The 26,291-nt window shown below is 45.4% G+C and overlaps 1 protein-coding gene across 2 annotated transcripts in view; it reads right to left on the minus strand.

Moving 5' to 3' along the window:
• Window positions 1-801: 801 nt before the first annotated feature.
• The window catches only part of CEP76 (centrosomal protein 76), a 320,940-nt gene continuing 295,450 nt past the window's right edge, over window positions 802-26,291 (minus strand). The window contains exons 11-12 of one of the 2 annotated variants that reach the window (XM_078687483.1): window positions 23,689-23,906; window positions 802-1,659 (exon numbers count right to left, since the gene is read on the minus strand). In XM_078687483.1, the coding sequence (XP_078543609.1) occupies window positions 1,521-1,659; window positions 23,689-23,906 (357 nt within the window). In that variant the 3' untranslated portion in view covers window positions 802-1,520. The remainder of the gene's footprint in view (window positions 1,660-23,688; window positions 23,907-26,291) is intronic. The other variant, XM_078687484.1, reaches the window with a different exon arrangement.

Raw genomic sequence — 26,291 nt, forward strand, 5'->3', positions numbered from 1 at the left:
TATGTATAAATATTGCTTTTGTTTGTGTTATCCTTCACCTTTAAATGCAAATAAAGTATCAAAAAGGCACAGTGATGATGCATGGGTGCTAATGAGGCATAGGAGTATGTACCTGGTCTCCTTGATACCGCATCAGTTCAGATATAGGTATTCTTGAAAAAAAAATTTAAACTTACCGGAGCAAAATTCCAACATGGTGAAACACGCATTTTATCACTGACCGTTGGGATTAGAAGTTGAATCTATAATGTTTGCCTGGAAACCTCTGGATAACATGAATTTAGTTAACTCCAGGCTGAGCCTGTACAAGTTTGACTTGGAAACTACAGCTTTACCAGGTGAGTTACAACCCCGAAAGCCACAAAGTTGTCTTTCGCTGTGCAGAATCTTAAGTATTCAGTTTTGATACACTGGAGCAACATTGGATTCTAATTACATCCCTCTCTTGAAAGACAACCATGGAAATCGAAGGAAAGCCTGGAGTCTGCGTGGCCAAATATTACAGCTCCCGTTTAGAGATCTCTTTGTTATGTTGGTTCAAAAGAAGGCAAAAATGTCAATGGAGCACAAGAACCCAAAGCAGGGATTTGCCAAGTGAATCTTCCTAAAGTTAGTTCCACTACACACTATATATTAAATACACAGATCTCTACTTTTCTACAACATGTAGAAAGTTAACTGAAGTAGCAGTCTTCAACAACTTCAAGAACACACCTCATCAATAATAAAACAGACAAGTCTGAAATAATATAAATTACATTTTGTTAAACATTTTTTTCTTCAACACAAAAAAGACCAACACAATTTAAATTATTTATCAAGACACTCGATTCAAGCAGTTTTCCCACTTCTACTCATTTTGATAAAAAACTATTTTAACACCATTCAATGTACTTTGCAATTGTTTTTCCTTACAAGTCACGGCGTATCTAAAACTGTGTCAGTCTATAATGCACATCTTTTCACAGTAATTAAATCCATAACATAAATTAAACAAGGCACTAGAAAAACTGTTTTGTTCTCAGTTCCACTTGGTTGGCAACATACACATACAGTACAAATCTTTCCATCATTCTCTTTAGTGTCTATTTGAAAGGTCACAGTAGTTAGCAAATGCTTTTGCATTCACCTAAACCTTTGATGTAAACATTCTGTAGCAGTTTAGTATTACAAACTTTTGTTACAAATATCTTAGAAAAGACTTAAACTCATCGCTTTCGTCAAACTACACACTCTAGTTAAAAAAATATCTTCGCTATGGAATACTTTAAAAATGCACTCTTTATAATAAAATAAACACTCTTTATTTATACAAATATTACAATTTCAAAATCTCACCCATCATAATTTGTTTTATAAATAATACTATACAATTTTGTTACAGTGATAGTGAAAAGTTGTAGCCAGTCAGGCAAACTGTTCCCTTTCAAAAGTCCATTCTGTGCACAAACTGTCTTCAAAAGAAAGTCCAGCTCAGGAGTTATCAAAAGGTATTATGTGGTGACACCACATCTTTTGCTTCATAGCACTGAGCGATATTTGCACGCAAACATTATCCACACAGCACAAGCAGACTCAGGATACGTGAACACTCGAACACGAACAGCGAGTCTCATCTGATCCCCTCGACAGCAGATAATCTCATCACAGAAGGGAGACCTGGAAAGAGAAATTTAAAGTGTGTGTGAGGTATACTCTCTTACAACAGGTCTGTAGTGCGAAACTTATTTTCACAGCTCAAAAGCTAAAGCAGAGATACAAAATATCACTCCCTCTAGATCAAAATTATAATTTGTGATGAAATGGCGGAGTTAAGTTAAAGATTAGGTCGCTCTGGCTGTTTTTAGGACTAGTAAATTGTTGGTAAGAAAATAACATGATAAAAAATAAAAATGTTGCCATCAATCTTCCTAAAAATTTGCAGAAATTCAAATATAGTTTTCTGTTATGTAAACTATTTGGCAGTGCACATGCGCTGATGATAATACATTTTACTGTGACACTTATGATACTATCAACACTGCATCATTTCAAACAGAAGGACTGCATAGCTGGCTCAAACACTGAGCATGGTTTGCAAAATATCCTTCACACTGTACAGAAAAACGTCATAATAATCTAAAGTATATAGAAGAGCTCTACATAATTTGCTGCCCTACTTAAAGAACGAGTTACTTACCTTCGGTAACGATGTCTCTGGTAGAGACAGTCTAGCCGCAGATTCCTTAACTTAGACTATCCCCAGGTGTCAGACTGGATCCGAAAAAAAATTCTGCAGAAGCACCTCTGCACGCTGGGGGGTGGTGCCGCACGACACCGCCCTGATGTCGTCGTCGCTGACATGAGGTCAGCGGAGCCATATATGCCCCTCCTGGCGAGCTGACATCAGTTTCCGTAGCAGATACTTTTCCGCGTCATAACGCGGAGCCACCACCTAAAACTGTGAGAATATGGGAACAGTGTGCCAAAATGATGAAACGAAAAAAGAAATTGAAAGGTGAAAAACAGAACTATAAAGGACAGTGCCAGGCACTGGATGTTGAAAAGTAGAAAAAGGAAGAGCAGAGCACCGCTTTGAAAGGCAACCTCACAAGAGGGAAGACCAAAGCACCTTTGTAGGGAAATAAGGAAGTGAAAAAACAGCCTAGCGGATGACAGAAAGCCCACATCCATAATGTAGAACCGTGAAGGACAACAAGTCTGGAACACAGGATTAAGGATAGCTCACCACAAGACGTCACCAGAAAGAGACGACGTAACTCCAATAAAAGACCCATAGAATTTGGCAGAGCCAATAGACTTGAACCAATGGGTCGCCGGGGTGGTAAAAGACCCCAAGGCGACGTAAAAGGGTAGAGCGGGGTGGAGAGAAAAAACATGAATAGATGTCACACCGCACAATCCAGGCCGAGGGCTGGAAGAATGCATAACATATGAGCATACTACCCAATCCCGAGAATGGGTGGAGCATCAATGAAAATAGAATGAAGCATCCTGTGTTGGAGTGAAGAGAAAAACGTTACCCTGCAGAAGAACAAGCCACCCGGAGGGAGGCGAGTATAGAAAGCCCAACCTGAAAGGACCTTGCAGAACGGGGAGGACAGGTGGGAGGAATCTGCGGCTAGACTATGTCTCTACCAGATACACGGTTACCGAAGGTAAGTACCCCGTTCATCTGATAAGGAATCTGCGGCTAGACGTCTCTAACTTAGAATAGATACCAAAGCCATACCCATGGAGGAGGCGGGTCTGCGACTGAACCCCACCAAGTTCCAGAGAGAACTTAGCCGTCAACAATGTGACTAAAACAGTACCGTCAACTAGGTGGCGAGACACGGTGAGGACAGCAATGCTAGCGCAGTGAACCCCAGACCATGAACTTCTGAAGAGAAAGGAGAACAATGGGAGGCAAAGGTACTACATGCTGTCAAAGAACAGCAGGGAAACCCCTGCATATATACTGGGTCTGAGAAGAAAACACCCGTATATATATCGGGTCAGAGAAGAAAACACATACTAAAAAAGTAGGTGTTAATTGGAAAGTTCATGACTTCGCAAAAAGTGGAATTGAACTCAGTACTTGAGAGATCCACAGGATACGGCGTGCGGACTGTAAGTAAAACCCAGAGAGATGACAACTGGTATGATAGAGTCAGCGCATACCGGCCTGGTATGCACAACAGCGGCAAGAAGCACTGTTGAAACCTGCACCAACTAAACACATGTAACAGCATTGGCAGGAAGTCAACCCATGGCCAGATGGCGCCGTTAGTAATAGAAAAGAAGACACATCAGTACATAGAAGACAAAAGTCCGAACACTAGGACAGAAGAAACCTAGTATGGAGCACCCCCGAGGTGTGTGGAACCTACACCATACACCATACACACAGGTGACAGGAACATTGCCACTGAAGTGACGAAACCCTAAACAGGGATCCGCTCAATAATTACAATGCCCTGGTGAGCGGTATAGCAGCCAACAGCACCCCAAGGGGAAGAAATCTGACCTCTCCTGATACAGGGAAGGATAGAGACCACGATACTGGCAGTAAAGGATCGAAAGAATGCTGTGAAAAAAAAATCACTCACAATAAAGCCACTGAAAGAAGCAACCCTGGCTTTTATTAGAGAGCAACTGGTGTGGAAACCATTACCAGTGCTACAAATGTGAAAAAGAACCCCCCCCCCCTCTGGAAACATAGTGGGGTGGAGCACAGATAGAGTGGCAACAAGTTACATACTAGAACCACTCAGTGAAGATGTAAGAATAGGAATAGGGCAGTGGCCAGGAAATAGACCATGCTTGAGCCTGAAGAAAAGACGTGAAGTACAACCTGTGTGCACCAATATGCGAGTATTCACAGAAGACAAATGGACCTGCCCTCCCAGAGCCGCATGTCCACATGGTAGACAGGCAAGACGGCCACAGCAATGCCGTAAGAACGCACCTGGAAAATACAGGCTTGACAAACCCCCTTCGAAAAAAGGGCGGTGAAGGTGGTCCCTATGAAGGCAGGAAGGAACTATGGGCAACAGTAGACCACCAAAGGAACACTCTGAGAGAAACCAACCTTATGGTTCTCACCAGAGGAGACATCCTACAACAGTAGGAATAGACAATTACGGCAAATCTGCCTGGTAAGGGAGTGTAGCAATATAACTGCCAACAAAACCCCCACATAGGGTAAGAAACAACCCTACAAAAGAAGGGGCCCTCTTGAGCAAGCTCATAGGCTCAAAAGAAAGGTAAACACAGCTAAACTAGCCGTAGCAGAACATAAAAATAACACGGCTGAACAGCCACACACCCCAGAACATCTGCAACCCACAAGGGGTAACGGAAAAGAATGAGACGGTACTGCCACAAACCCAGGAATCCTCATAGGATTAAGACCTGGGAAGACAACCAAACACAGATGTACTGCTCTAAGACTGTGGAAATTAAACCCATTGTTTTCTAAATCGTTTTGTGTTCTTGGTTGTTGCACTCTATTTTTATGTTTATATTTAAATATCAGGAGCAATCTATGCAGGAGATCAAAAGCTAAGTTAAACTAGGATTGTAAGCTTGTTGGATTCTACTTTAAATCAGGGTCTAGGACCACTGTCTTTGATAACGAATTGTACCCAGGTCCAAGACCAATTTGGGTCACCCCATTTTTGATAATGTCAGTTAGTATTTAGGCTGTCTTGTATTGCACTTGGCTCTGACAAGTTTTCAGTGCTCGGAAGAACGTTTTCAGTTCCACATCGGTGATGTGTATGAATGTTGCTCATGCTAATTTTGAGGGAGTCCATGGGTGCCACCCATGCTATGTGTGAGGTGTTTGTCATGATAGCTTAAGAAAGAGATGTTGTGAATGGTATACTTTTTAGCACGTGGCTTGCGAATGGTATACTTTTTAGCACGTGGCTTGCATTCCACCACTTCATTTCCTTGCTGGTCCCAGTTGTTACAACCACTATAACTTCCAAACTTTCCTAGCTTAGCAGTTCCAGCCCAAAATGCCAAGACAGGTCCTCTCCAAATGGGAACACAAGGAACACAAGGAACCCAAGACTGGTTTCCGTCTGATCAGGTCACGAGGACCTGGCTTGGCAGTTCAGGCTGAACTGTTCCTACTGGAGCCAGACCAAGACTGATCTGCAAATTGGCTGGATGTAATCTGAGGTGGCATTGTAAGCAAAAGAAAGAGGCTGGAATGCTACAGAGCGATTGCCAGAGGTTTGACTTAATGCAGGCATTCCTCCTATCACCTTTTGAGTGTTTATGGTCTTTGGACACCACTGAGGGCTTCTGAGAATGTGGCAATATAGTTTTAAGTGTAGTCTATGGTGTTTCACGACCTAAATAGCCTCAATGTTGATCCATGGTGCAGCTTCCTTGGCCTCAATGGAGAAACCCATCGCCCCCATCAAAGGAACACCCCTTTTATGTCCGTGTCTAGCTCTGAAAACCCCACCATGTCATAGTTGCCCGAGGTGCTCAAAGAATGTTATCTCTGCATTTAGAGTAGTGGTTCTTAACCTGTGGTCTGGGGCTGGGCAAAATTGATCCGCAAATCCTACTCAGGGGGGGTTGCGACTGGTTAGAAAATTAGTGTCTATAGATGAAGAAGCAAAATGTAAAACTGAACATTTTTAAATGTTCTTAAAATGTGACAGAATTTGAAATTGGAGGCTAAATATTAAGTTAGGATTCTCAGATTAATGTTTTGGCGCAGTGCAAATGCATCAAATAAAATATAGTAGGGACGATGAGTGACCTCAACTGAATTTTGAAAAGCTCAGGTCTTTCTATTAAACTTATTTGTTTTATATTTGTTAATGAATTAAATACAATATGTAATCATTTGTTTGTTTGTTTAATGATTTTTTCTGTATTTTTGTGTATTATTTTGTGGTTCAAACCATTGAAAAAGCTTAGGCCGGGGTTCATGGATTCCATTAATGATTGAGTGGTGGCCCCTGCAATCCATTAATTATTCAGTGGATGTCCCTAGGCTCCAGTAATTATTAAGTGGGGTTCCACAGAAATCACAAGGTTAAGAACCACTGAACATACAGACTGCATGTTAGTTGTTTAGTAAAAACTTCATGTGGCAGTTTGGGAAAATTTTAAAGAGCGTGCTCATGCTCCAAAATGGCGTCAAGGAACTCCAGGGATCCCACAATGACTAAATACTATTCTTCAACTATGTCAAGTCCCCCTCATGACAAACCCGGAAAACCCGCTCTCCAACATCAAACCTGATTACTTCTGTTTCCAACAAAACAGTTGCAAGCTCACTAGATGCACCTCCGGCAGAAAAAAAGAATCTAAAATGGCAGGCATGCACATGGGCACTGTGGGATTTTGATTGACGTCATACAAAGGCTTCACCTACGTTAACATCCACTCACTAAGAAAAGTTTACAACAGAAACACTTCCGGACCTTAAACATTATTAGAACATTGGAATGTTGGAAGCTCCATTGAAAACAATGGAATAGCTCCGGGCTTACAATGGCTGGTATAAGCCAGGAGCTCCAACATTCCAAAGTTTTTTGTTCACAGCTTTGGCTGTGAACAAAGACTTTAGGGAGCCTGAGGGGATTATAGTCCCCGTGTGCTCCCTAAAGCCTTTGTTTTATTTGTCAGAACATTCTGCCCTCTAGTGGCAAAATGCTCTAATATCCTTATAGCCCTTTGTAGCTGGGTTATAAAGGCTATTAAAGTTCCGCTCCCTTGTTAAAGGTCCTCGCCTTCGGCTCAAGCCTTTAACGCTGGAGCGGGCCTTTAATAGCCGGTATAGCCCGCTACAGCAGGCTATATTAAGTCACTGGCGGGATGGACGTTAGTGCTCTCTAATGTGTATACTAGACTTTGACAGGGGGTGAATGTTTGCATTGTCCAGCATTCCGTCCATCAACTGTTTCTTTTGCATATGTCGCCCTAAGGGGGAAGGGTATGCCCAGACGTGGGTCCCGTGCTCACTACATCACTAGATTCAAGCTAGCCTGGCTGATGAAGAGTGATGCCCTGAAACCAGTCCCAGGATGCTTGTTTCCGGCCACAAGGAACAGGGTCAAGACTGATTTGCGTATGGCTGGGTCCAAACTGGAGTGGTGTGGTGAGCAAAATAATGATGGATTTAACCCAGATTCTTGTGACTGGGGGTGAATGTTTGCATTGTCCAGCATTCCGTCCATCAACTGTTTCTTTTGCATACAGCAGAGTTAGCAAAACACAAATTCCACTGAGGAGGTGATATGGTAGAAAAAAGAATTGGAGCATGAAATAAATTGGTTGTGCTCATGGTGCTAATGAATAAGTTACTTACCTTTGTTAATGCTCTTTCTGGTAAGCACTCCAACAGTAGATTCCTCCTCTTAAGGGCATTCCCTACGTCTCAGACTAGATCAAGAGATTTTTTTCAGTAAAGCTCCGCCACACCGATAGGTGGTGCCATGTGGCTCTGCAATGACTCCATACTGCTTCAGTTGTGAAGGTCAAAGTAGAACTACGTGGCACCCTGTTACGCTGATGTCAGTTTCTTATCTTTCGCCTTCTGCGCCCTCAGATGCGCAGCACTTCGAACCAACTAAAGGCGACATTGTGGCAAAACTTAACTTGGAACCTTATTATGATGTTCAGGAGTCCCTCTGCAGAACTGGGAGGTGGTAGGGCAGTGGAGGATTGGTGATTAGAAACACACTAGAAAGATCATTACCGAAGGTAAGCAACCTGTTCTTCTAATGGATACTTCTAACTCCATTGTACTCACCTTAAAAAAAGATAGTGTGTATTTATGCCGACAAAGGACAATAGCCAGGAGCAGATCTTATGGGGGCCATGGCTCCAATAAATAACTACATCAGGGTCTTGGGTCTCAGTGTTGGACAGGGATTTGTTTCCCCACAATATATTTCAATAAAAAGCACAATATGGTAAGATTGTAACAAACACGTCATACTTTTCGGTACTTTTTTTTAAATGTTATTATTCTACATTTACAACTATTGGTGATCATAAATATGAAAATGTATCTTTTAAAGCCTAGTGAGTCAGAAACACTGGATATGTTTCAGAAAAAATTTGTTAATTTGTATTTTCAAAGCATGTCCATGTAGTACATTTTCTGAAAACTAAGTAGAACACAAATGCAATTATGCATAGGGTGGTGTGCTCTCCTTCATAGTACCTTTAAGGAAAAGTATGGAAAAGGTCCCAAGAATTTGGAATTCCCTACCTTCTGAAATCTGAGTTAATCTATCACTGGCTTCTTTAAAAAAAAAAAAAACTAGTAAAATTGTTATTGATAAACAAATACTTGCTCCAGCTCACAGGACCTCAACTCATCGACTTTGACTATTTACATTGGCTATACCTGTGATATGTCACTCTACACCATAGCTTGTTATGTATCTTTGCTTCTTTATTTTGGTCTAGAGGTAGTTCCTCACCCTTTCATGTACTGGTATTTTGAGTGTTATTATTGCTTTCATTGTCTGCCTAGTTTACTTCTTTCACCTTTTTCTTATCTAAAGTGCTCTGATAACCTCATGGGTCATGTTCACGCTATATAAAATTCTAAATAAATAAATAAAAGGCAGTGTTTCTAGGTACATTTAGCAAACAACCATTAATAATGATTGAATGGGTTGTAAGGTGGTTCTACATTTATTTTCTGTGAAATAGAACTCAATGGAAAAGTCAGTACAAAAGGCAGTCAAGATAGGCCAAGGATCTCGAGGAAGCGCTGGCACAGCTCAGGGAGTGGGTGTAGTGATAGTTCCACTTCTACTACTTAAAGACACAAGAACTTGCCAGGCAGCTGTCCTGCCATCATTCCAGAGGTGGACTCAGTACTTAAATTGGGCAGGTTGTTGAAGGTAGTGTTCACTGGCACTCATATTTTGGGATCTGAATCTATTTTTCAGCTTCAGACTTTGACCCAGGCAAAAAGTGAGAGGCATAGAAATGGGGAAAGGATAAAGAATATAAATATAAGAAAATAATGATGGGGGGGGGGAAGCAGGGAAGAAAAATATTCTGCAAGAGTAAAAAAAGAGACAGGAAGGGTAGAGTGGTGGAAGAAAGAGGAATGAGGTTGAATGAAGACTAAGCACCCTTGCTATTCAGCAACTTCCGCAAGCAATAGGCTTAGCGTGAAGCCCCCTACAGTGTGACAACAGAAAGCACGTGGCCTTCACCGTGCTAAAAAACAAAGTTGTATTCTGTCAACTCACGCTGGAAAAGGCAAAGATTGTGGATATTTTAGGCAGGGCTGGGAGGGTTAATGCTGATAGGCTGTTTTATTACATTAAGTATAACAGTTAGGAAGTATTACTGACCATCAACATTTGCCAGCATTATGCTCTCTTGGTTCTGAGTGCTGTTGCTATAGACTTGCCTGTTTCTATGTCCAAGGTCTCCCAACATATCTCCCCGTGTTTGTATCAATTCATAAGTGCCTCTGTATCAATGACCTTGAGTAAGAGCCAGTGTCCCAGTAGCATCACATCCCAGTGTGTGCGTTACTGAGGCAATCCCCTAATGTTAGGGTTATTTTTTCAGTATCTCCACATCAGTGTCCAAATGTCAATCTTCCGATATCAGTGTTGGTGTTTCCACGCGTCCCTTTGACTGTTTCAGTGCCCCTGTGTCAGTGTCTCAATGGCAACATCCCTATCAATATCAGTCATTTTCCTAGTGTCACCATTCCAATATCCGTGTCTCCAAGCAAGTTTAACTGTACCACCGGCAGTGTCTCACACGATCTTTGGCTGTGTCCCAGTGGCATTGACGGACTGACCAATATCCATGCATGTGTTCCCTGTTAATATCGATATCCCTTTGTCCCTGTGCCAAGGCCTCCCTATTATAAGTGCACTTGTGTCTGTGTCCCCCTTACCAGTATTCTTGTGTAAGTGTTGCTGTCCCAGAGTCTGTGTCCATGTGGTAGGCTCCATGTGCCCCTGTTAGTGCTATAATGCCAATGACCAACTGTCAGTGCCTCCATATTTGTTGCTCATGCCCTCTGTGCTTGGCATTTCCTAGTGTAATATTGTCTTTGTGTTGTAGCATCCCTTTGTTAGAATCACAATTCTGGCGCCCTTGTGTCAGTCTCTCAGCATTAGATTTTGTCGACTTATCAGTGTTCCTAGGTCAGTGTTCCTAGGTCAGTGTCCCCATGTCAGTCTTGGTGCAAGGGCTCAAGGTCCCTCTCTTTCTTCCCCACTGTTCGTGATCCCATTTCAATGCTGTGTCCCTATTTCCCCACCTACCCGTGTCCCAGTATCAGTGCCCAGACTGCATTAGTGTCCCAGCGTGAACGGCTCCATATCAGTTATGTGCTCCGTTATGCGTGTTAATGTCAACACCTCAAAGTCAATGACTCATGTTCGTTTCAGTGTCGCCCTGTCACACTGTCAGTATTTGTGCAACCAGGCAGTGTTGCTGTGGCAGTAACTACTGGCAGGTTTGCAGTGCGCCCAATGTCTACATTAATGTTACAGTGTCAGTATCAATACCCTTGTCCATATGGCAGTGTCTAAATGTCAGTGTCCTTGTGTCAGTGACCCTCGTCAGCAGCCACTGATCAGTACCTGAATCCATGTCATCCCACTATGTGCCCTTGTGTTGCCTGATGTTGATTCAAGGCATAAGTATCTATGTGTCACTATCCTAAAGTCCCTGTGTCAATCTTCCAATGTCACTGGCTAATGTTATTGTCCCAGTATCAATGTGTGTGCCAGTGTCTCTGACCCAAAGTCACTAGCCCCATGTTAGTGTTGATTCTATTATCTGTGTCCCTGTGGAAGTTCCCTTGTGTCAGCGTCACTGTGTGATTGCTGGTGCTGCTTTGTTAGTGTCATAATAGCTGTGTAGGAGCCCCAGTGTCAATGTTTGTGACACATGTCAACAGTCAAGTGCCATATCCCCATCTCAACATTCCCATGTAAGTGTAGGTGTACCTGTGTCTGAGTTTATGTCCTAGTGGCAGTATCTCTGTGTCATCTATATGTACACTAGTGATGTGTCTTACCAGTAAGTGTCCCGGCCAAACTTGTTTGCAGTGTAGCATTTAAAGACCAGGGCCTTTATAACTGTTCATCAAACAGCTTGTAATTGCAAGGTTCATCTCCCTCTGGTGCACACCCCATTGGACCAGGGAACCATTTTATGCAAAAAGCAGAAACCTCCATTTAGCAGCACTCAAAACAGACACATTTCACTCTTCATGAGCTTTGATGGAGCACAGAAGGTACGAAGCGCCAAAGTGTTTCAAAACATTGAAATATTGGTAGAAAAGAAAAGCTATCAAGCTATGCCTCACTGGATAAACTGCCACTTTGCAAGAGATGGAGCACACTGACCAGAATGCACCCAGATGGTTATGGAGTCCCTTTTCATGTGAAACCCACAGCCGAAGGCTATTGGTGAGTGGCAGTCCGGCCAGATGCAGATCAGGAAGCTGCTAGCACATTATAGATTGTCATGTCAATCCTTAATCCTTCAAGATGTGTCTGGCCTATTGATGGAGAGGGGGAGGGGGAGGGGGAGGGGGAAGGGTGGCCTCAGTGGTACTGGTGTCACTACAGCTTTTCCATTCAAGAAATAAAAATGTGTTAGTCACTCACAATTAGTAGTGCTTCTTTTTGTTCGCAATATACAACTGCTGAGCCACAACGGTCACTGAAATCACACTTGACAAAACTCTATTTTCACTGGTGCTCTAAAATGAATTCCTGGCAACACTGCTCAAATTAAGAACAGCTAATATTGATCTCAGATGCTTTGCCATCAAACATTTGTTTGCATTCATATGACTCACAGTGCAAGACAGACTTCTTGTTCCATTCAGGAGAGAGAATGAGTCGGCCAACCCAAGTAAAGTCGTATAACACATGCTTAAAGCACAGGGTAGACACTGGTCTGGCACCATCAGCAGACAATAAGTTCATGCAATTTAATTCCTCCTTAATCCAATAAACAAGCATACAAGTAAGCAGATCATGGATACCAGTGAAAGTGGACAAACGACTGCATACACCAACATTTGGGAAAAGGTTAGAGGGAGTTGCATTACAGAAATTGTGAACATTTATTTTCTCTGTTAACTCACCTTAATTTGGGACTTTTTATTCCTACGTGCAGAAAGCAAAAATAAAGGCATTTTCCGTTAAAAGAGAGACTCTAAACACAATCTGGAGTGTATGCCTGCCTGGGGGTGGGAACTGAAAAGCATGATACCGTCTCCACATCCAACACCACAGGGATACACACACTCACCCACATATATATACACCAATGCACAGATACGCAAATATACACACACATCATTGGACGTCGTTAACACTATATGACAAATATAATACACAGCTCTCTCACTGCCCTTGGTTCTACCTAGTGCTGGAACCTGTCCGGGCCCAGGTTGATTGTTTCCGGTCCAGTGAGAACCTGGCTTGGCAATTTGGGCTTGACTGTTCCCATATGGCTGGGTCCAAACTGGGGAGGTGTGGTGAGCAAACAAATGATGGATTAAACTCAGTTCTGTGACTGGGGATGAATGTTTGATTTGTTCAGCATTCAGTTCATCATTTGTTCCTTTCGCTTTTGTTGCCCTAAGTGGGAAGGGTATGCCCAGACATGGGACCAATGATCACAGTGTCACTGTATTCTAGCTATCCAGGCTGATGAGGGGTAATACCCCACAACCAGTCCCAGGATGCTTGTTTCCAGTCCAGGGAAGACCTGATCTGGCAGTACGGGCTGGATTGTTCCCATGGGGAGCAGGGTCAAGACAGGTTTGCATATGGTTGGGTCCAAACTGGGTTGGCGTGGTCAGCAACAAAATGATGGATTAATCCCAGATCTGTGAATGGGGGTGAACGTTTGATTTGTTCAGCATTACGTTCATATCCAATTCTGTTTAACATATATATATATACGGCCCTTGATCACTAACATCCGGCAGATGGGGGTAAAGATCTTTAACTATGCTGATGACATGCAGCTAATTTTCCCCTTGGAGAACTCAGATGAATCCAAAGATTTTGTTAAGAACTCTATGCAGTACATAACAAACTGGATGTACAATAACCAACTAAAACTTCATTCTGACAAGACTGAGATAATCATACCCAGAATTAAAGGTCAGCTACTGGACACCCTTTCATTGGCCTCTGGAACTAGGGGCAGCTCCTCTCCCTAAACCTGTCACAAAGAGTTTAGGATTTCACATTGACTCAATGACTGCCCAGATCGGGTCAGTTACTTCCTCTTGCTTTGTCCAACTCCGCAATCTGCGTAAGATCAGACGTTTTCTCAGCAAAGAGGCCTGTACTCAAGTAGTGATTGCTCCTATTTTATCAAAAATCGATTACCGTAATGCGCTCTATCTCGAACTTTCACAAAAGCAGAAACATCGTCTTCAGGGGAGTCAAAATCAAGCAGCCAGAATCATCCATCTTCAGGACAGACGATGTCATATTACCCCACTGTTAAAAGATCTCCACTGGCTCCCAGTGGAACAGAGAGCCATGTTTAAAATGGGTTGCATTCTCTTTCGAGCTACTCAGGGAACAGGGCCCAATTTCATCTCTTCACGAATCAGCAAATACTCTCCCCCCAGTACTTTGAGATCAATGTACCTGAATCTTCTGGTGGTTCCCAGACTCAAGCGCAAACGCATTGGCGGGACCCGCTTCTCCTTCTTGGGACCAAGGTTCTGGCACTCTTTGCCCATCTTATTGAGGCTTGAGGTAGCTTACATGCGATTCAGAAAGCAGCTCAAAACTTGGCTGTTTACTTTGGCCTATAATTAATGGCTTCTTTGCCTGGCAGGTCTCGGTTCAGAACCTCAGCGCCAAGAAACCTGCTGGTGTACGTGTGCTTCAATAAATACCCAAATAACATAACATAACATTCATTTGTTCTTTTTGAAAATGTCTAAAACTGGCACCCACCATGTCAATGTTGTTGTAGCAACCTTAGCCCTTGTGGAATGAGCCCACAGGCCCTCCAAGGATCAGCACGTAGCAGATTTGATGCAAAAGACTGTTCATCTTAACAAGACAGTTTCAGCAATGCCTTCTTCTTTGAGAGAAATCGACAAAGAGTTGATCATCCATACAATGGTAATTTGTACGATCAATGTATACGCTCTATGCTTATTTGGGGTTGAGCTCATGGGGTCTCCCCTCCAAAGGGCTGAGTGCACAACTGTGACATAGTGCTAGATTGGCCGACAGATAAAGGTGTTACAAGTTTAGGTAGGATGGCTGCCCGAGTTCTCAGCACTAGCTGGTCTTGAAAGAAGGGGTTATAGGGTAGTTGCTAAAACTGCGCCTATAGATCCCTACAGAGTTGATGGCAATTATGAAGATAGTATTGAGTGTCAGCACTCTCACTGAGCAGCTGAGCCTTGGCTCAAAATGCGCAACATTAGATGTCAACACTAAGGGCCCGATTACGATGTTGTGCGGAAACTTTCCGCCTGACTCCTTGTCGGATTTGGCTCCTACCGACTTGTTCCGCGTGACCAATTACAATGCTAATCCCATTGACTTCTAGGGGAGCCTGTGTTCCGACCGACAACACTGGCTCCTATGGGGAAAAGGGGTGTCTGCAGAAAGCCTTGAACCCTGTGGCGGGCACCCCATGGTTCATGCCACACAGCGCATAGTTTTAAAAGGGGGTCCTTTGGGTCCCCCAACGACCCCAAGCCGGAGGCCTCAGGATGAGGGGGGCCTGCTAGGGGGCCCCCAAAGTCAGTTTCCGAGACTCTTTTATTGTCTGACCGACAGGAAAGTCCGTCAGAATCAGACATCGTAATTGGTTGGTCGGAAAAGCTGTTCGTAGAGCTGTATTAATTGGCTCCGCCCGACTTGGATACTCGAATTGCTGGTTGGAACCGATTCGGAATAACGGAACGCTTCACCTTCCGACTGTGAGCATCGTAATCGGTCGGTCAGAATTGTTTCCGACCGAGTCGGTGGATGGGTTCTGACACGGTCTGGGAGAATCCGACTGTCGGTCGGAGCCTTTCCGCTCGACATCGTAATCAGGACATAAGTTCACATCCCATTGTGGCATGACAAATGCTTGGGGCAAACATGTGGCCAAGTGGCCAGAAGGCTGTCTGCAATAGCCTCCTTGAATGACAAAGGTGGCTCAGAAGAAGCTGGACCTGGTTGAAGGATCTCAGTTAAGTTTGCCTTGGTTTCAACAGTAGGCAACTGTAAACCAAGTGCTGATCTACGCACAACAACTCCAAAAGAAGTACTTTCACCTGTTGGTGGCCCAGGTGGCGAGTTTAGCTTAGTCTATTAGGATGTATGCAGCCCACTGGCATTTGGCAAATCCAGGTATCCCTCATCATTAGTACAGGGAGGGAGAAGCTGGTCATGAGGAACATTTTGCATTCCTTCCACTAGGTCAGAGTTTAAGCCAAATAAGGTCACTTGTCTCTGTAAGCACTTGTTTTGAGGTAGAGGATTACAGTATTGTTGCACTTTTGTTATTTCACAGAGAAACAAACCTGGAGCAAGATGGCAACAATCCAAGGTCAGAGAAAAGCATTCGAAACCAGATTGTGGGCTGGTGTCGGCAGAATCAGTGCCAGCAGAGATAGGACCAGCATGGACCCTCGGCTAAAGTTCTTATCCATCAAAAGAGAACTGAGGACGGAAGGCATACAATACTCGTTCCTCTTTCCAGCCAGACTGCGGGTGGTGGTAGATGAGAAATCGCTGTTCTTTCCTACTTCGGCGGAGGCGTGGGGCTGGTGGGACACTTATAAAGCAGGCACGGACGGAGCGCGGCTCAGGGCGGAGGAGGCACGACAACAACTGCCGGTGAGGAGGTCGCGGAGGGTCCGGAGACGTACGCAGAAGGCCGGAAAACCAACGGTCTCCCAGACGGAAGATGAGCGGAGAGCCGCTCTACAGGCAGTAATTGACTTGTCGGGCACAGCTTTGACTCAATCAGGGTAGGGCCTCGGGCTCGGAGGATCAAGCAACGGGCTCAGAAACAGAACTTTCGGAATTTGGCAGTACGAAGGGCCCAGAGGTCACGCCGCAAACATCGGGGGAGATTGTTGAAGGCGGAGAGTGGAACACTGCCCCTATGCTAACTTTCGGCTGCTGGAACTTGCCTCGGCTGCGACCGGAGCAGGCAGCTATTGAACTGTCATATCGTGAGTATTGTGGGGCGGGGGGATGGGACTGTGGTTCAAGTCCTTGAAGCCAGATCACGCTCCTTAGGGCCCATAAGGCCTCCGTAGTGCAGACTGCGGATTAGGTGGGTTGAAGAGCACGGTTGCTCACACACAGTTTGGATGGGAGCAGCTTTCGTGAAGTTAGGTCCTGTTCTGGGGGGGCCTGAGGAAGTTGGGGTGACCCGAGGCACAGTAAAGGGTGGGGGGGAAGGTGACAGTTTTTGAGGGGAGGGGGAAATGTCTCACCACAAGCGCCTGGAGACGTATCTGGGCTGCAATGCACCGAACAGCATTGGACAATGGCTAATGCAGGAACGATAAAATGTGTGACTTGGAATGTGAGGGGGCTCCACACCATGGCAAGACGACACAAGATCCATGCGTATCTGGTCCGCAGAGGGGTCCATATTGCGCTGCTACAGGAAACACACTTGACGAAAAAGGAGGGAATAGCGCTGCAGCGTAGATGGAGGGGACACTTGTTTAATACCACGTACTCGGCCTTTGCTAGGGGGGTATTAATCTGGATAAGAGCGGGTACACCTTTTCAGGCAATCAGACAGATAGTGGATCCGGAGGGGAGATTTGTGGCAGTGGAGGGGAAACTCAGAGGTCGACACATAATGCTTTGCAGCGTATATGCACCTAATGTGGACCAAGCGGCATACTTTGCAAAGCTATCTGGGGAATTGGCTAGTTACCTCGCAGGTCCTATCTTGATGGGGGGGGGGGACTTTAATTCGGTGGCGGATATCGAACTAGATAGATCGCACCCACCACTACACACTTCCCCTGTGCGCAGACTAGCGAAATGCAGATCAGACTGGCATGCGCAGTGGGAATTAGCCGATGCTTGGTGCACACAGCACCCAATAGAACGGGATTACTCGTTCCACTCCAGCCTCCATGACCTCCACGTCCGTATTGACGCCTTTCTATGCTCACCGCTGGTGCTCCCTGCGGTGGCCCGCACCGAATACCTAGCGCGCACGCTATCAGACCATAACCCCCTGCTATTGTCACTCGATTGGATGACCGAAATATCCCGAGTCCCGACATGGCAACTGAGGCCGGACACATTGGATGACCCACCATTTCGCGAGGCACTGGGGGAAAGAATTGGCCAATACTTTGCGGAGAACGAAGGCTCCACTGACTCCAGAGCCACGGAGTGGGACGCCTTCAAGATAGTGGTAAGGGGACACTGCATAGGAAAATACGCTGGGGCTCGTAGAACTTTGCTGGACGACCTGGACAGAGCGGAACGCGCGCTACGGGAGGTTGAGCTGGCGCGCCCTAATCGACCCGAGCTCCAGGAGAGTCTCTGCAAGGCGCGTGAGGCGGTGGCGGTGGAAATTGAGCGCCTCCGCAGTTATGATTACAAGACTTATCTAACGAAAACGCATGCTGAGGGTGATAAGGCTGGGACGCTACTGGCTTGGCTAGCCAACCCCGCCAGACGCAGCCACCCGATCCTAACCATATTAGAGGAAGGGGGTCACACGAGTACCACGCAGCCGGAGATCCTTGATAGCTTTAGATCCTACTATGAAAAGCTGTACAAAAGTGCGCTAGGCGACAGGGGAGAGGAAATAGATGCATTCTTGGATGACCTGCATTTACCACACTTGGAGCAGGCGCAGGCGGATGCCTTGGGCAATCAAATAGACCTAGCTGAAATCAGAGGTGCAGTGAAGCGCATGGCTCGCAATAAGACCCCAGGGCTAGATGGACTGCCAATAGAGTTCTATGGGCGATACATAGAACAGCTGTCTACAACGAAGCCAAAGACAAGGAACAGCTACCGCACTCTATGCGCGAAGCCCTGATGATCTCCCTATTGAAACCGCGAAGGGAGAGCACCAACACTGCGTCATACCGACCGCTATCTATGCTGACAACCGACTATAAGATTCTGAGCACTGTGCTAGCATCCAGGTTACTACAACACATGCAGGAACTGGTCCACAGGGACCAATCTGGGTTCATACCCACGCGTAACACCACTCACAATATCCGAAGGTTAACCCGATTAGTGAATAATCCGCCACCGGAAGCTAGAGCGCCCCTAGTGCTGGCAGTTGATATAGAAAAGGCTTTCGACAGCTTGGAGTGGGGATACTTGTATAAGGTGATGCGGCGCTTTGGTCTAGGGGAGGGCTACATAAAGTGGACTAGGGTATTGTACACGGAGGCGAAAGCAAGAGTGAGGGTGGGCACCCTAATATCAAACCAATACGAAGTGTGCCGCGGAACTAGACAGGGATGCGCGCTGTCCCCGCTGCTATTTGCCCTAGGGGTGGAGCCTCTCGCGGCGATGGCTAGGAAGGGTGGCTACTACAGGGGTCTGGAACACAGAGGAAGTCGCCACTTTATCTCGCTGTACGCGGACGATCTCCTCCTCTTTTGCCGACGAAGCTGTGGAGGGGGCGGAAAGGCTCCTTGCGCGCTTCGGCAAGCTGTCCGGCCTGAGAGTCAACTGGGCCAAGACCTGCCTGTTCCCCCTAAGGAAGGGCGAGATACAGCCCTTCATCCGCCCACTGCTTAGGTGGGAGCCTGACTGTTTAGAATATCTGGGAGTATACGTGTACCATGATGCCGCGAACATGCTGGAGGGCAATGTGGGCCGCTGTCTCCGCACCCTAAAAAGCAATATGTCCTTCTGGGCTACTCTCCCGTTATCAGTGACAGGCCGCATATCCCTACTAAAGATGATAGCCCTACCCAGGTTGCTGTATTACTTCCGGACACTACCTATATGGGTGCCGGGTGCGATATTTCGGCAGTTGAAATCGATGATTATATCCTTTCTGTGGGGTACGGGCAGACGCAGAATAGCGCGGACCACGCTGACCCGCCCGAAGGATGAGGGAGGCCTGGCGGTCCCTGATTTTGAAATCTACTACCTAGCGGCCCAGCTACAGACTTTTACGCAAGAAATTGCGAAGGTGTACCGCGGCCCGGAGCAGGAAAGGGACAGCGGCACCCCCCGACATGTGCTGGCCTATATTGCCCTACAACAAAGATTGGCACTCAGAGACCTATCCCTGGAGGAAAGAACTTTCCGTCTTTGCTGGAACCGATCACAAAGAGGAGCGGGAGTCAAACACCCATACGCACCCGAGATCCCACTGGGCATGGTGACAGCGCTCCCACATGGTGGAGATTGGTCGCACTTGCAATACTGGGAGGAGGCAGGGCTACAGGTGCTGGGGGACTTATACGACGATGGAGCACTAACCCCGTACCAAACGCTGCAAGAGCGCTACGGCCTGCCACGGGGGGACTACCTACTGCACGCGGCGGTGGTGCGGGCCATTCAAGCACATTGGGGTGAGGGGCTAGGGGAACCACCAACGACGCTGGCCTGCCAGTACACTATGATGTCTGCAGGTACCTACAAGGCGGTCACATGCCTCTACTCCAGAATACTGAATGAAACCTTGCAACCTTTGGCCGGGCTGAAGGCCAAGTGGGAATTAGATCTGCAGACGGAAATCCCAGACTCCATGTGGGCGCAGCTGGTGAGACGCGCTAGAAAGAGCACGAGGAACGCACGATTCCAGCTAATTCATTTTTATATTCTCCACAGGGCCTACCTTACCCCAAGCAAAATAAGGAATGCTTCGGGGCGGAGGAGGCAGCTTGCCCACGCTGTAATAGCATAGGTGCGGATCTGACCCACATGCTCAGAGACTGCCCTCACCTACAAGATTACTGGGGGGAGATTGGCGACACACTGAATGAAGTGGCAGGTAGGGACCTCCAATACGATACAGCCGTCAGCATTTTGCACTGGTTCCCACCCACGCCCAAAAATAAGATGTCAAGCAAATTCATTGACATGGGCCTCCTCTTAGCCAAAAGAGAAGTGACCAAAGGCTGGAAGTCGAAAACGGGCCCCACGCATCGGAGGTGGCTAAATGAGTTTCTGAAATGGGCGGCGAGCGAGAGCACAATCAGGTACCAATTGGCACGCCGAAGGGCGGACGAGAGAGCTCAGGAGGCGGCAATGGAATGGGAAATTTTGGTGCAAGCCCTGCGAGATAGCTCGGTAGAGGAGGAGGAAGGAGAGGGGGAGGCACCAGACAACACGACCGACACACCCACAGCAATAGCGCCCTCACCAAGCACACACATCCAGTAGACGATTATGATCTCCTGCTAGTCACTACACAGACACACATGTTGGCTAGGCGCAAGTGGGGACATTTGGGGGGGAGGGGGTGAAAGGGGAGTGGGGAGGGAATTCTAGATCAAAGTAGTGTAGAAGAGACGAATGTTTCATGAGACACCGGGGTAAGGGGGGGGAGATGAAAACTTAAAAGCAGACAGCGGATCTCCTCATACGACACACACAGCGACTGACGGATGTAAAGATTTTCTTGTTTATGAGTATTGCCGCCCGGCCTCCGGGATGTGGGCTGAATGGCTGTGTATAAAGTATGGATACACGGACAAGGGGGCGAGGACTCCGCGCTGATGACAATATTCCTGATTGAGGTGCTATGCATTTGGTTCTGCAATAAAAACGGTTTAACAAAAAAAATTGACCCTCGGCTTAAGGTGGAAGCATAAACCAGCATCGGAACGGGTATGGAAATGAATGCCATGGGGATAAGTCAGTGCAGAAGGAGGGCCAGCCGGCGTGAATCTCAATGGAACCCCACACAGTTCTGTGGGGCTCTCAGGAATACTCAAGGGGGCCAGAAACACTTGAAAGAGCTTCAGCGGGACCTGCTTTAAGGCCACAATCTACTGTGGGGTCGACAACAACCCAGGAAATTTGAAGGTATATAACCCTTCAACAGAAGCTCTCAGGCCTTCTTGCTTGATTTTAAGTGATGGGAAGGAGTTCAGTTCCACTTCGCTTTCTTGCACGTCTTTGATTTCGACTTACTGGACTATGTTGAGCTTGAAGCTGGATCGAGATCAGAGTTTTGACCACAACCTCTTCTTATCTACGGCGACTAAGAGCTTTGCCTCCCACTCTAAGATTGACTATGGGCGCTTGAGGGTGATTTTATTTCATGACTGAATCAGGACATGAAGCTAAGCACCGGAGGCACATGTGACACAGGTCCATGACCGACATCTGTTACCTGCAGTCAGGGCACAGTTAAAGTCCTGTTGTTTTATGGGGGGACATCCTTCTTGGAATACTGTCTGAAGATCCTGTATGGATCTGTATGATCAGCAAAGATCCGATTAGTCTACAATGGACTATTTATCAATGAGCAAAATGCAAAGTGCTCGGAAAGAAGGCTGCAAGTAATTTACTTAAATGAAATCTGTGTTCGTGGAAGAAGCAACTTATTGTTTTGAAAACTCTAATGTAGAAATGTATTGGTGGGTCCAGCCCCCTCCTTCCTCCATGTACATGGCATCTGTGTCCTGCGCAAAATAGGCTTAAATCTAAAGCATGGCGACTTTTGCAGACAAAACACCTTCATGCCTCTTCCCTGAGCAAACCTAAAGACATTCAAAGGTCTTTTTTGCTCAGCCTCTCAAGCTTTCAGTATTTTTGTACTGCTGCTGGTTTCTTTTTTGGTTTCAAAAGTTTGGAGAGCCATTTTGTATTGCGATGTTTGCCTTTGACTTTGAATAGATTGATTTTAAATAGGTGAATGTTTTGTACACGTGCCCTTTGCGATCTAACTATTTTATCCTTTGGTGAAACACTGAGTTTGTAGCCCTTGCTCACTGGGTCTTCATCAGTGGAGCCTTCTACCAGACATTGCTCTATGTGCACTTTGGTCTTGTTGCCAGTAGCCTTTTGATGAAAACCTCTTTCAAGAATATTTTTTCAGTAGGAGATTTCCCTCTGAGGCTTTACTGGACGGGACCTTCTTCAGTCCATCTGACTCACTGCTACCTCTTACACCAGACGTCTTTGGAGCATCAGATATGTCCTCTAGGACTTTCCCAGGTTCTGCAAGGCCTTGGATTGTTTTCTGAACCACTTGTGATAAGGGATCTTTCCAGGAGGGCCACCCATGGTATCATGCACCACCCCTGCAGCTTAGGAATCTTGTGGTGCCAGGAGTTATTTACACCAAGCTTCCATTGCCAATGGTGTGCCTATGATTTCTGCTTGCACAGGATTTCTTGGGGCTATTTTCCTCTTCCTGCATGTGCCCATTAGTACCTTGCACCAGTGTTCTCGGTGACCATCAACCATTTAAGTTTCTTGGGACCCTCACATCTCTACACGTAGTGTCTTGTACAGAGGAGTGTTAAATACTCATGTGAAAGACAGCAGGGAAAATGGGGGACAGAAGGTGGGGTCATCCCTTTCGTACTGTACAAAAATACTCGGCCTACTTGACTGAACATTCAGAGGTTGGGGGAAACAGGATTGAGGATTACCAATCCAAGAGTCACCACAATGAGTAGCACCTAAATATTCACTTGATTCTAGTTTAATGTGATAGTATATTACTATCTCAAGTTACAACTACATAGATTATATTTAAACAATATATATTTGCCATTTAACTTAGAAACATAACTTAGCGGTTGTGAATGCATCTCCTACAGTAGTGTCTTCAGGTTTGGCACATACAATTCATCCTTTTACTTATGATGCACAACCCACTGCCTTAACTTGCTCATTACCGTGTTAGCATGTCACAGCCTATTTCAAGAGCTAATCGACAATTTACTTTTTATAACTTACAACTCTCAACTTTCTCTCCCTCCTTCACCCAGGGTGTTTCCTAAACCCAGCACCAGTAGTCAGCTACCACTTCTGCTGGGTTTAGGATACAAGCGGGACTTTCAGAGTTGTTGTTACTTACTTTATCTGATCAACTGTAGATTCACAGCATAATAGAATTCAAAGCAAAATTAAGGTGTGACAAATATTAATATTATGTAAATAAGCACAAGGTGACGTGTTTTATGACCCATCGAGGACCAGAAAAACTGTTAAGGCTGAAGTAGCAATTAATTAGTTATAACTGAGTTTTACAGATTACCTCAGACAGGTTGCAAAGGCTCTCCTTGCATTTCTATGTAGAAAGTGGATGGGGAATCCTTTAAAAGTGTGGCCATCAGGCACTGCTCTTCTGATGGCGTCTTGAAACTCCTCATTCCCCGCAGAAATGCCAGTAGTGCGTTCAATCTCATATGCCGCCAAGGCTGGCGACAAAAGATACGACAGTTGGTCTTCCCAGATGGTAGCAAGCCCAAGGTCCTGAAGTGTAAACCAAACAGAAATTACTTAGCAACACAAATGGCTACATTTGATTTGACTGTTTCCTACGGTGGTCACAAATACTGTGTTTTTAAAATTATGTTTTAAAATACCGGCCACAGAAGCAAATTGTCAACTATCAGAAAGCCTTTGTTCCATATTCGTGAAATCAGCAACTGATTGCTAACTCAACCTTAGACTAACATGGGCTATAGATTGCAATGTTAAAGGAAAATATAGTGCTTACCAATCAGGAGCTTTAATACCAGTTAGGGTCTGAGTTCTGGCTAGGAAAGAGCAACACGGCTGTCCTATATGTGTAGCATTCAGTTTAAGTCTATTAAAACACTTTTCTTTTTTATTTATAACAGTAAAGAACTGATTGGACATTCAAATATTATTAAGAGGTATTGTCTTTTGCAGTGTTCTGAGTGTCTAACCCTCTTCACCTGCTTGAGTAAACACATTGGACTACTCTGCTTCAATAACATTGAGTATCAAGTGCCAGGAGTGATAACTTTGCAAGTCAATTTGGAATATTTGAATTCAGGGACACCAGTGGTTAATAACTCTTACAGCCACAGCTGGAGCCCCTGATTGCCCTGAAACTACAGCAATCAGCTGACAAATGAAGTTATCTAACTAAAAATGGGATTCCTTTCAATAAATTTAATTGTACTTTTCGTATAATAACAGGCACTGAAATTAGGTTTTATTACAGGCCCTAGATTCGGACTTCTCTTTGCAAAGAAAAAAAAATCTAAAACGAGAAATCCTAAGAAAAAGTATAACTTACATTACTCAGGGAGAGATCATGCAAAAACTCCGACTTCTTGAGGACAAACAGGAAATGCAAAATGTGTTGGCATGACACCCGCCAGAAATATTTTTTAGAAAGTAATCACTCAATTAAGTCACAGGAGTCAGTACTGGTTTGCCCTGTGCAATGAAGCAAGTTTAGATCAATTTACATTGTGCATGTCAAAATGAATCAGAATCTCAGAAAAATAATTCAATGAAAGAGCCAGATAAAATGACTATCATCTCTTCTCATCACCGTTCGTCCCTACAACAGAGAAAGAGCACGTCGTACACCTTCAATCAAGAGCAGCAACAGTGCAGCCTCAACGCCTCCAAAAACCACCTCTTTTGCAGAAAAACTGAAATGATTCAGAAAGGTCTTAAAACTAATCTGCTCGTAAAACACCTATTTCTCATTCAATGTCAAAAAACCATGAACTTTTGGTTTAAGCATGCTCGCCCAAATAGACAGCATAACACTACAGGAAATAGAGGGCTTACTGTAGCTCTCTTCTTGCTATGAAAGACTTCTATCCTATGCGCCTAATCAATGCTCCTAATAATTAACTGGTCCTTGTAGGTTACTAATTATCCTTCGTTGACTCTCTCTCTTTCCTGAAGTACTTCCATTAGAGGTATCGCTCAACAAATACTCTTAGTATACAGACACACTTTTGGGTCTCTGTATGACCCAACCACCTCAAGGCTCTTTTGCTAACCATCTGTGAAGATTACTTATGAACGAATGAATTTGTATTTGTATAGCGCATGGCTACCCTGAGAAACAGGTAGACAAGGCACAAGAGTTAAAGTGAGACCTTGAGAGATAGGTTTTCAGGAGATTTCGAAACGCCAACAGATTAGGCTCCTTCCACAGATTGGAAGGAAGGGTGTTCCAGAGGTTAGTGGCATTGAAGGAGAAAGAGCGCCCGCCCCATCTAGCTCTCCGTATTTTTTTCGGGGTGGCGAGATAGGAGAAGCTGGAAAGAAGGTTTCTGGAAGGATGATAGGGGTGATGAGGGCGTGAGTAATGACCGGACCGTTCTTCCAAAAGGCTCTGTGAGCCAGGCACATGGCCTTGAACTGTATCCTTGCCGTGATAGGGAGCCAGTGAAGGCTCCTTAGTGCTGGTTTCGCAGATTGCCTGCAAGGAATCTGGAGAAGCTGGCGAGCTGCAAAGTTCTGGATCATATGGAGTTTGTGAATAGTGAATTGGGGAGCTCCCAAGTAAAGGGCGTTCCCATAGTCCAGACGAGAAAGAATAAGAGCTTGGACAATGATCCTTCTCGCCTGGAGGGGAGGGTCTTACGCAATATCCTCATCAGGCCTTAGCAGGTGGCTGAAAGCTTGGTGGCTTGGTTTTTTAAACTGAGAGAACAGTCAAGCCACATTCCAGGACTCTTGATCTGGTCTTTTGGATCTGGGGCAGGGCCGAGGCAGCCCGGCCAGAGGAGAGCAGGGTTGAAAGAGGGTGAGTTGCCAAGGAGCATGAGCTCAGTTTTGTACCCATTGAGCTTAAGGCATGAGAGTTCCATCCACTCGGCCACCGCCTCTAGGCAAGGACATAGGGTGCTAGATGCCCTT

The sequence above is a fragment of the Lissotriton helveticus genome, chromosome 4_1, assembly GCF_964261635.1.
Source record: "Lissotriton helveticus chromosome 4_1, aLisHel1.1, whole genome shotgun sequence".
Taxonomy (NCBI): Eukaryota; Metazoa; Chordata; class Amphibia; order Caudata; family Salamandridae; genus Lissotriton; species Lissotriton helveticus.